At 39.3% G+C, this 12,150-nt stretch overlaps 1 protein-coding gene across 2 annotated transcripts in view; it reads left to right on the top strand.

Annotated features, from left to right (window-relative positions):
- The window catches only part of GALNT1 (polypeptide N-acetylgalactosaminyltransferase 1), a 123,787-nt gene that overhangs the window by 52,287 nt on the left and 59,350 nt on the right, over positions 1-12,150 (top strand). For both annotated transcript variants that reach the window (XM_059140899.1, XM_059140898.1), the window contains one exon: positions 4,941-5,183. In XM_059140899.1, the coding sequence (XP_058996882.1) occupies positions 5,045-5,183 (139 nt within the window). In that variant the 5' untranslated portion in view covers positions 4,941-5,044. The remainder of the gene's footprint in view (positions 1-4,940; positions 5,184-12,150) is intronic.

Raw genomic sequence — 12,150 nt, 5'->3', positions numbered from 1 at the left:
AGGACACTTAAGACATTAAATGTTTGAATCAAACTAGACATTACAAAGTTGCTTTAAGACATATCTCCTGTATTCCAAAGACTGGGAGGACACTTAACCAATTGGTGGTATTGTTCAATTGGGATGAGTGTTTACAGGGGGTTTTCTGTCTTGTCTTTTACTTTTTTGTTTGCCAAATCCTTTGCATTGAGCAAATATTACTTTATAATTAGGAAAAATATTAATTTTTAAAGGTATTGCTAAATGTTAAGTCAGTTTATCACCTTGGAAATTGACATTCCATTTAAGATACTGATAAATTTTATAGGAGTCTATACCACAAGTACCCCAAATGATAAACACGTTTTCCCAATCTCTGAACTTGGAGTAACACCTAGGAAACAATTAGAGAAAGAGAATATCTACATTTATATGGCATGTGAACATTAGTTAGTATAGAATTTTTAGACTAGTTCTTAACTAATTTTTTGTTAAATAGTCAGAATGAGAGTATGCTGATACCTAAAAATTGGTTCATGTTTTTGGCTGGTGAATGAGTCTTCTCATTGCTAAATTTTAGTAAAGTAATCACTTGACAACTCAAAGACAGTGGGAGAAATGTTGGCCTTAAACACTTCACTGGAAGTGGAAACTATAAAATTAAAAGCTAAAGCACTAGAGCCATACTTACCTCAGCCAGCAAGTAAAAGGCCAGAATAACTGTGACTTTGTTTTGACAACTTTGGCCTTGTTATTATCTTTTCACAGATTTTCTTTTGTTACTAGTGTAAGGTAGAATCTAAATTTGTTTTGTATCATACGGAAACCATTTGTCCCTCTGTCAGTTTTCTACTCTCATCTGTAGTAGCACCAGTTTTCTGTACATGTATGGGTTTGTTTTAGAGAAACACATGGTTTTAGATTTTTCGGCTTTATTATAAATCCAGTCCCGAAAAGCTTCGTTTGTGTTTTGATTAGAATTGTATTAAATTTAGGGGCGCCTGGGTGGCTCAGTCTGTTAAGCGACTGCCTTTGGCTTGGGTCATGATCCCAGGGTCCTGGGATCGAGCTCCACATTGGACTCCCTGCCCAGCGTGGAGTCTGCTTCTCCCTTTGCCTACTGCTCTGCCTACTTGTACTCTCTATCTGTCAAATAAATAAATAAATTTAAAAAAAAGAATTGTATTAAATTTATAGATTAATTTTAGAAAGAGGCTATTACTTTTTTTTCTCCTGAACATAGTATAACTAGCCATTAGTCAGTTCTCTTATACCCCTCAGTAAAGCTCTACAACTTTTTCTGTGTCTTGCACGTATTTTGTTAAAGGTTTTTTGTATTTTTTTTTTAAGATTTATTTATTTGAGAGAGGGAGAAGGAAAAGCAGGCTCCCTGCTGAGCAGGGAGCCCTCTGTGGCCTCTGTCCCAGGACCCTGGGATCATGACCCAAGCTGAAGGCAGACATTTAACTGACTGAGCCACCAGGAGCCCCTATTTTGTTCAAGTTTATCCCCAAATATCTTAGGGTTTTTATAGCTATTTTGAATATGATTTGTTTTCTTTTACATATTTGGAGTAGTTACTGTTACTATACAGGACATGATTGTTACATGTTCATCTTGTATTTAGCAACTTTTTTTTTTTTTTTTTTTAAGATTTTATTTATTTATTTGAGAGAGAGCCCAGAGGGAGTGTGAGAGGGAGAAGCAGACTCCCAGCTCAGCGAGGGCCCGACCTGGGGCTTGATCCCGGAACCCTGAGATCATGACCTGAGCCAAAGGCAGATGCCCACCCAGCTGAGCCATCCAGGCATCCCTTGCATTCAGCAACCTTGATGAGGTCATAAATTAGCTGTAATGAGTTATCTATTGATATCTTTTAAGTTTCTGATAGAAATCATGTCATCTGCAGATAATTTTGTCTCTTTTTCTCCCCCTCATCCTTATTCCTTTTCTTGACTTACTGCTTGGACTCTAGTATGATGTGAAATTGAAGTAAGGTTGCATAAATCATTTCATGTTACAGAAGTGCTTGACAAGTCAACAAGTCGTGTCATTAAATATCTTTACTGTAGGTTAAAGAATTCTCTTTTTAGGCCTTTTTTGTTGTTAAAATCCTATATTGATGAATTACCTCCAAAGGCAATGGCTTCAGAAAATAGACATTTTTTATCTTGTATTTGCTTGGGTCAGGAATGCAGGAGCAGCTTAGTAGGGGGGTGTTGATTCAGGATCTTTCTGCATATTGCAGTCAGAATGTCAGCAGGAGCCACAGCCATCAGAAGGGTTGATTGTGACTGCTTCCACAAATTCCCTTCCATGCCTGGCACGATAGTACTGCTTGTGCTTAGGAGGCTTCAGTTTCTTACCATGTGGACCTTTGTATAAGGATACTTCAGTGTCCTTCTGACATTGGGGTGCTGGCTTTCCCCAGAGTGTGAGCTGAGAGAAAGCTGAGGATGTGTGTTTTATGACCAGGCTTGAAATCTCTCACCATTACTTCTACCATATTCTGTTGATTAGAAGCATGTCACCAAGTGCAGCCCCATGCTAGGAGGGAAATTACACTCCAAACAATTGTTTGCATATTGATTTTTTTAAAAGTCTGTCTGCCCCAGCAATGTTGCATAGGAGCAAGGGCTTCTGTCCTTATACCTTTACCTTAGACCGTTCCTTTGGGCCCCAAACTTTTGTATCCTTAGCTGCAGTTAATATCTCTTCTTGAAGGTATCAGGGTTATCTGATACTCAACATGTCCAAAGTCAAACAAGTTTCTTCCCATCTTGCATCTTCTTCCCTTCCAAAGATCTGCCCTCTTTCTTTGGTTCCTGTTTCTATGACTGGCACCACTCAGCATCCATTGGTACAAGCCAGGATTTCCTCCTCTTTTGCCCCATCTAATTTGTCCTTAAATCCCGTTGAGTTTGTCCCCGAGTACGTCTTGAGTCTGGCCACTCTTATCCAGCTCCAGTTTTATCTCACATTGCAGTTTCCTCTTCTTTTGTCTTTGATCCCCTGACCTCTCAGTGCTGGGCTCCTTCCTGCTACATAGCCTTTGCTACTCACTGCCCCCAATGCTTATTTTCCTCTCAAATCCTGTCTTCCTCAGGGAAGTCTTCCTGACAAAGTCCAATCTTTGTAATACAGATGTTTATATTGCTGTGTACCTCCCTTCAAAACAATGATCACCAGTGAAATTTTATGTATGTGTGGCTGTTTGCCTAAATCCTGCTTTCCTGGAGCCAGCTCTAAATTTCATAAGGACAAGGGGTGTGCATTCTGTTCATTTTTGTATTCCATGCATTTGACACAGTCCGTGTTTTTACTGAGTTTGTGTGCATTGAACAAATTAATAAGTGCATGAATATGTTTGATTCTGGTTCTGATTGAGAAATAGAGTAAACAAAATATATAACTAGTAAATAAACTAATTTAGCCTCTCCTTACTATGTTAGAGGATGATTATCATGTTTTTAAGTCTTTCTAGCTTTTCTGGCAGAAGTTCCAGCTACAAATTAAGTGAATAGGTCTGTTGAAATGTCCCATCTCTCCTACCTTTGTTGGGTCATATGATGCAGAGTTAGTGATCCTAGGAGCTAAGGGTGCTTTTTGAATTGAACTGTACTGCCTTGGAAAAATTAAATAGGAATGGATGCAAAATAATAGAGATTTGCATTGAAGTAATCTGGGCTATAAGCATTAAAAAAAATAATCAGATTTTTGAGAACATGAAGTTACTTTTGAATTTCAGATACTGTATCAGCAGTACCATTGTTTACTTTGCCAGTGACCAAAAGAGGTAGCCTTTCGTGTAAAATAGCACAGAAGATAAATTTATATCCATCTAGCTCTTCTGGAGAGAACTGTTGTTTAATGAGACTGTGCACTACAATGTTTTTGGTTCTCCCCTCATCATGGTTACCGTAGTCTTCAGTAGTTGCTCACTGCATGTGACCCGATATCAAATATTGAGTAGGTATGATTTTGAGGCAAGAATATGGCAGTAACATGCATCCCTTGTTCACTGTGTAGTCAGGAAATGTTGGTTTGATGAAGGAAGGAATATAGGCAAGAGAGAAGTCCCAGAGAGAAAAGAGCACAGATAATACTTTTTAAGTATCCCTTAGGATTTTGGGGGGGTGCTTTTCAGGTTGCTGTCTAGCAATCTCGTGAAGTAGGCAAGAGCTATTATATGTTTTTTATAGATAAACTCTCTGGCCTGGTCTGAATTGTTCAGGCAGATACCTCTGCTGCCCACCATGGAACATTCAGGTGCCCTTTGAGAAGCTGCTGTGTTACCCATCAGCCCAGTCCTTGAGAACATCTGCTCATTTGGCTTTCACTGTGAGGCATATGTGCAAAGTTTGGGTTTCCTCCATCTCCTTCATCTGCATGCACTTGGCTTGTCTCCCTTTTGCTCAGCAGTGAGATAGGCCTTTGAGCTTCCATGTCTGCTGTTCATCACAGTTACTCTTGGCCTCTCTGAGGTCCCTGAGTCTCCTCCAGAGCTCCCTGAGATGACCTCCTTATGTAGCAGAAATGTTAGTAGTCACACTATCCCAAATGATTTTCCAAATTTGGCAACAGTTTCTCCAGTCATTTTCTCATGTTATTTTCACAGGTTGTGGGGTAGGGGTAGGGGAATAGAAACTAAAGATCAAGGACATCTGTAAAATTACTGTCAGAGCCAGGACTAGGTCTCAGATCCTATGATCCTCTTTTCTTCTCCATTACACTTTCCCTCAGTGTTTCTGAATGTCTAGTGACGACTCAGTGTTTATTTGTAGGAATTGTTAGTATGTTCTTGATACTACTAATTTTTCTGTATTTTATAAGGATTTTTTAAGTCTGATTTTTAAACTTATTCTGAATATTAAAATTTCTTATGCATGTTAGTCTTAATTAGTCTTATAGTTCATTATAGTTATTTTTAAGTTAATCTTTTTTTCTTTTTGTCTCTATAGGTTATGAACGTGATTTCTGATGAAACTGGATTGGAATAATTTTCATGACCTTTGTATATTTATATATATATATATTTTAAAATTTTGCATTTGACTTAAGTGCCATGAGAAAATTTGCATATTGCAAGGTGGTCCTAGCCACCTCCTTGATTTGGGTACTCTTGGATATGTTCCTGCTGCTTTACTTCAGTGAATGCAACAAATGTGATGAAAAAAAGGAGCGAGGACTTCCTGCTGGGGATGGTTAGTGATATTTTATAATAATACATCTGTTTTAATAAGTGTGTTACTGTTTGTTCACCAATTTGGGTACTACAAAATTTTAATTTTTTTAGATTAATAATAATCCCTGGCTTCCTAAATAATGATGATCATATTATTAACGGTTTTCCAGTGAGTTCTTCCAACAGTTAAAATATTAAAGTATCATGTATAGAATTGCTAAATTCATTATTTGTGTTCATTGTTAAACACATGGTTAATTTTCTGCAAGTTGTGTTACCAAGAAATGTAGGAAAGCTAATATCAACTATTATTAAACTAGTAAGGACTAGTAGTTGGAACCAACAAAATTGTATGGCATTAGTGTAATGCTAGAAATGCTGGGTGTTAAAATTACAATGTCTGGTATCAAAAGACTTTTTTTCCTTGCCTTCCCATCTCAGTTTTCAGGGAAATCATTCTGGATGGTTGTGATCTGGAGACTTCTTTTTGTTAATGCTGTAGATAGCACTTTTAGGGAGGGCTTTTGTAAAGATGAGGCCATATGATAGAGGTTGAGAGTGAGAGAGTGAGATTGCAATAGTTGGTGTGGAAAAGAAAGGAAACACAAACATGAAGGACCTGGGTTGGAAGTACTAACATTTTTGGCAGTGGACACAGGGAAAATTCAGTTTTGAACCCCTTGTGTTAAAACCAACAAACAAATGTTGCTTTTTACTTTTTATTTTATTTTATTTTTTATTTTTTTAAAGATTTTATTTATTTATTCGACAGACAGAGATCACAAGTAGGCAGAGAGGCAGGCAGAGAGAGAAAGGGAAGCAGGCTCCCTGTGGAGCAGAGAGCCCGATGCGGGGCTCGATCCCAGGACACTGAGATCATGACCTGAGCTGAAGGCAGCGGCTTAACCCACTGAGCCACCCAGGCGCCCCTTTTATTTTTATTTTTTAAAAGATTTATTCATTTGAGAGAGAGCACATGTGCACGGGCGGAGGGGGTCAAGGGAGAGGGAGAGGGGAGCAGACTCCCTGCTGAGTGTGACACCTGTCTTAGGGCTGGATCTCATAACCCTGAGATCATGACCTGAGCTGGAATCAAGAGTTGGAAGCTCAACTGCCTGAGCCACCCAGGCGCCCCTGCTTTTAATTTTTTTTTAACGTAATGAAAATAAGGCAATGATTCAGCTTTCTGAGCTCTGAACTCTCTATGATTATAGAAAATATGGCTGTGTACTGATTCTGTTATTTTTAGGAATTATATGTGAATGACTACTGTTCTTATGTGAGCTTTGAGTATGTGATCATATTTAAATTTTTCGTTATTTTTATGAGACCACCTGGTCCTCTAAAGTTTATAATCTAAAAATATTTATTTGTATTGATTAACTCTGCCTACTTACTGTAATTTTTATAGATGAGATTATTTAACCAGTCCTGTTTATTTCTTCTTGGGAAATTTGCCTAAAATTAGGCTCATAGGCTCCTTGGCTAGTACTGGGCTAGCACTGGTGAATGTTTTTAAACTCTAATATGTGCTAGGCAGTGTATTAGGAGCTAGTGATACACAGCTCAACAACAACAACAATAAAAAGACAAAATTCCTCTCTTTGGGGAACTCACAGCCCAAAAGGAGAGAAAGAATAATAGTAAAATACTAATGGAATAAGTAACATTCTAGAGATGCGCGTATGAGCAGAACGGGAGGAACACGTGTCTGAGAGGGTGCAGTAAGGAAATAATGCTTGTGTTGAGCAGTGTCAGGGTGAGCAGGTGTTTGTTAGGTTTGATGAATAAGCAAGGGAAAGAAGCATTCGCAAGATAAGCAAGGGAGAGAACCGAGTTGATGGATAGAAAACAAGAGGAAGGAGCGCAGATGGAGCTTGAGAGGTTAGCAGAGGCCAGACTGCAGACAGCCTTTTCTGGCATGCTGAATATTTTGGATTTCTTTATAGGCAGCGGCATGCCATTGAAGGATTTTAAACGGGAGTAAGTAACCTGATGGGATCCAGACTGAGGAGAAAGTGTTTGGTGGTCATGTGGCTGATGTGCTGGAGGAGACTAGCTGCAAGGCTGTTGTGACAGTTGAAGAGAAGTTCTTAGGGCCTACACTGAAGTGATACTGAAATAGAAAGGAAAACAATATATATGAGAAGTATGTAAAAGGTGGAATTTATATAACATGGGGAGCCACTGAATGTAAGTAGTAATAAAAGAAGAGTTTAAGATCTCTCTCAGGTTTCCTTGCTTGGTGAGTTGACAGGAAGCAGGCCCCCCGAGGTAGAGCAGCTTTGATGGGGGTGGCAGGATGAGCTGGCTTGGGAGTATTTGACTAGGAGGTGCTGGTAGGAATGTTCTACAGAAGACAGTTGTTCAGGGTGCAGAATGTAGGTGGCAGTGTAAGCCTTGTCTGTGCAGAACACTGCCAGGAGCATATGTAGGCTTAGAAGAGACAGACCCAGGGTTGGAGAGCATCATGGAGGTCAGTAAAGGAAGAGAGACTTCTCAGGAAGTCAGAGGTAGAAGGAGACACTAGAGGGAGGGTGGTCATGAAAATCCAGGAGTTGTGTTTGTCAGAGATTTTACCTGAGATGAAGATAAGGTGCTTCTTTATCTTTGGTAATGGGGTTTCTTTTGACCCTGGCAGGTGCCATTTCGGTGCCAGGGGATTTGATGTATCCATGAGGGAGCAGAGATACAGTGTAGCTTCTTCTTTCAGGAAGCTTCCACACAGAGGAAAGGGGGTCTGCATGGGGTACCTGACTGGTTCAGTCAGTGGAACATGCAACTCTTGATCTCATGATTGTGAGTTTGAGCCCCACATTGGGTAAAGGGGTTACTTAAAAAGAAAAAAAAAATTTTTTTTAAGATTTTCTTTATTTATTTGACAGAGATCACAAGTAGGCAGAGGCAGGCAGAGAGAGAAAGAGAGAGGGAGGCAGGCTCCCTGCTGAACAGAGAGCCCGATGCAGGGCTCCATCCCAGGACCCTGAGATCATGACCTGAGCCCAAGGCAGAGGCTTTAACCCACTGAGCCCCCCAGGTGCCCCTTAAAAAGAAAATCTTAACAAAAGGAAGAAATGAAGAAGAAAAGGTGTAGTGCACTAGTTAAAGGAATGGAGGCAAAGTCGTCTGTGTGTGTGTGTTTTTATGTACTAGTGGAGGGGTTAAAATACAAGGGACAAATGTAATCCCCGAAGGAGCACATTCTTAGCAGATGAGACAGCGTGGTATCAAAGCCCTAAGAAAAGGATTGCATTTGAAGAAATCGCCAAGGTTAATACAGTTCTGAAAGCCACTGGGGCATGAGCATCAAAGACAAGAAGTGACTTTTATACCAAAGCATAAAAGTACTACCTAAAGGAGAAGTGGTCTGGGAGCAACAGCAGGAGGCTTTGAGCCCTCATTAGGACCTCTTGGGAAAGAAGGACCAGTTCTCCCAGAAGAGGTTTGTGAGGCTAGTGGGCTCTGGTGGAGGGCAGATTTGAGTTAAGTCTAGTGGAAGGGGCCTTTGTGTTGTGGAGAAAGACGATGAAGCAGCTTTACAGTGGCCGGGGAGGGGATCTTGGGTGTTTGGTGTGATGACTGAGAAGGAGGGGAAGCTCAAGAGAGAAGGACTGAGCAATAACACATGAGGGTGAGGAGATAGTGTGGAAGGAGACAGAGTGGGAGGCTGGCAGTTGCGGGTGGAACAGCCATTTGCATCTTTGTTCCTTGTAGCCTTAAGGGGTTAAAGGGAAAGGGGAAGAACGATTGGAGGAAGGGGGACAGGTGGTGCTAAGGATGGCTTGAATAATCTGCTCCCTGTGAAGTTTCAGTGCAGTAGGAGCTGGGAGGTCGTGGGTGGTGCTGGCACCCTGAAGTCCCGGCCTTCTCAGCTTAAGGCTGGGAAGGGCTTGCAGTGGTGCCCTTGAGAACCTGCACTGAAGTGGCTGGGAAAGGACACATAGCTGAGAGCACCAAGGTCATGGACCTTCTTAGTGGAGAAGCAGGTGCACCCAGTGATCAGAAGAGTGGAGGCCTCTTGAAAGTACCAAGTCTCTAGGATCTTTGGTTTTTACGGCATTTGAAAAACCAAAAACGCATAAGGCAAAAAGTAATGAACAGAATTACTGTTTCAGTATTACAAAGATCTCATTCTGAACATTCTTTGAACTGCTTTACAGTGCCCATTTGGCGAAATTTATCCAATTCTGGTCTTTATATTGTGAATAAAGGTGTCCTATTTTTAGGTGGAATGGATCAATTATCTTTACGATAATGCTGGATCTCTTAAAAGATTATCAATGATAATCTCTTTTCTAGGATTTACTTGTTACTTACCTACTTCACATAATAGTGGGCCAGTCTTTGTGATTACAGAAAGGTTGGTTTGATTTGGTTTGTTTTCCTGAGAAGTTCTGTCTCATACTTTTATACTTGGCATTTTATACCCCAGGCTATTTGAGAATAGCAATATTCTTCTCTTGCTAGAGAATTAGACAGGCTCCTCTTGAAAAACTGGGGTTAATGTGCATTGTGTCCTGGGAATATTTTTGTTGCCCTCCTGCCTTCCTAATTAGCTTGTTCATTCAATTTATGGATTTGGATGTTGTATAAAATATTCAGTGTTTTTACAGATGCAGTTTCTAGTAGGAATTGAACTTTTAGGTCAGCACTATACTCAATTTTCCAATCATTAATATGTTGATAATTCAAGTTTTCATGTGTGTCTGCTAGGATTATTTCAACTTTCAAACATCAGGAAGCCTTTTGGTGGTTAAAAACTTAAAAAAAAGCATTATTAGTAAAGGCTTTCAGAAACTTACAGGGTTTTTTGCACGAATAGAGGTTTATATACTGAACACATTACAAATAAATTGAGCATAACATTGGAATGAAGGTTGAAACTGACAAGGATTTGAGGTAGCAGAGAGTTAATCAGTGAATTTTACTATATAATTTTGATTTACTTTTTTTTTTGAGAGAGGGAGAGAAAGCACACGTGCACAAGGGGCGGGTGGAAGGGGCAGAGGGAGAGAGAGAATCTTCAGCAGACTTCACACTCAGCACAGAGCCGGATGCCAAGCTTAAACTCACGATCCTGAGATCATGACCTAAGTTGAAATCAGAGTCAGACACTTAATCCACTGAGCCACCTAGGTGCTCCTATAATTTTGACATTCAAAAAATCAGGTAATTAGCTGTATTTGATCACCATCTTACATACTTTTGTTTATAGAATACTTATACTAAGAAAGCAGAAACATTTCAGTTATCATTTAAGCCACATCCCATTTTCAGAGATTTGTTAAAATGTGGAAAAAACGTTTTGGGATAGGTAAAATATCATGCCTGAAAACAGTAAGAGTGATAATTTTGTTTATTTTTTTTGTTTTGTTTTTCAAGATTTTATTTATTTATTTGACAGAGAGAGATCACAAGTAGGCAGGCAGAGAGAGAGGAAGGGAAGCAGGCTCCCTGCTGAGTAGAGAGCCCGATGCGGGACTCGATCCCAGGATCCTGAGATCATGACCTGAGCCGAAGGCAGCGGCTTAACCCACTGAGCCACCCAGGCGCCCCAGGATTGATAATTTTGTAAGAAGATAAAATCATTTGGGAGAAATGATTTTAGCCTTTTATTAGTATTTTTCCCCCAAAGGGTATTATAACTTTATACTTTTTTATTCTACTTACATAAGAAAAATACAAATTAAAAATTTCTCTTTTTTTAAGATTTTATTTATTTATTTGACAGACAGAAATCACAAGCAGGCATAGAAGCAGGCAGAGAGAGAGGAAGGGAAGCAGGCTCCCTGCTGATCCCAGGACTCTGGGATCATGACCCGAGCTGAAGGCAGAGGCTTTAACCCACTGAGCCACCCAGGCACCCCACAAATTAAAAATTTCTAAGTTTTATTAAAGTACATTCAAAGGTATATCATGTGGTTTGTGTATATTGATACGATTTGTGACATTCAGAATCAATCTGTAGTTTTCTTGGTAATTAAGTTTTTAAAACATACTTTATTGTCTTATAAATGAAGTTTACTCTAAATATAAAAAGCATTTTTCTTACATAATACTTTGGATTAACATTAATGTGAACATCTCCCTTGTCAAAGTTGGATTTTTTAGAAATGATCTGCATGTAAAATTTTATGCCAAGAAGAATTTTTTTTCAGTTCAGGAAATGATATCCAAACCCCATTTTGGTTTCTCTGAAACAAAAATTTCACTGAACTCACTTTTAATTTACCTAAAAGACTGGAAAGTAGAATGCATGGAAGTTAATGCTTACCATTCAATCTGCGAGCACATTAGTAGTAAGAATATATCCATTATCCACATGCATTTTATCCTGAGGTCTTTGCCAAAGGAAACTATTTGACTAGTCCATTTAATTCTTTAGGATATTATAATCTCTAGATTATTGTGGTGGATTTTGTAAGTCATGTGGTAGTCATATAATTCTTGGTAATTTCTACTGTAGCTTGGAAATCTCATGTATACCAGTAGGTTAAATGATATAATGTGGGCATTATACTAGATATTCCGATTACTAGTAAGTACCAAGTGGTCAAATCAGTAAAATGTTGCAACAGCAAGATTGTATATGTTGTACAGTTTTGTCTGCTTCTTTAAGATATTAAAGCCAGAGTTTTACCTCAGAATGATGGGGCATTTAACATTCTGGTCATATAGTCTCTTACTCTGTAAGCTATCAAGTTTATTTTTTACTAGTCCTCACAGTAATAATTTCTGGAGTCCTCCGTCATGCTCCCCCAACCCCCATTGAAAATGTCAAACATAAATAAAAGTAGAGAAAATAGAACTCCCATAAACCCACCATCTGGCTCCAGCAGTTGTCAATTCTTCAAGACTACTCTTATGGCGTGGATACCTGGGTACCTCTTTCTCTCTGTCCTCCCTTTCACTCTTTTTGTTGTTGTAGATGAAGAAATTGGCTGTTTTCTTTTCCCCAGTTTCCCGTAGTCAGGATTTGCATCTCT

Source organism: Mustela lutreola, chromosome 11 (assembly GCF_030435805.1).
Source record: "Mustela lutreola isolate mMusLut2 chromosome 11, mMusLut2.pri, whole genome shotgun sequence".
NCBI classification, from domain to species: Eukaryota; Metazoa; Chordata; class Mammalia; order Carnivora; family Mustelidae; genus Mustela; species Mustela lutreola.
Note: the sequence above shows the minus strand (reverse complement) of the source record. Positions and strands in the feature narration are given on the sequence as shown.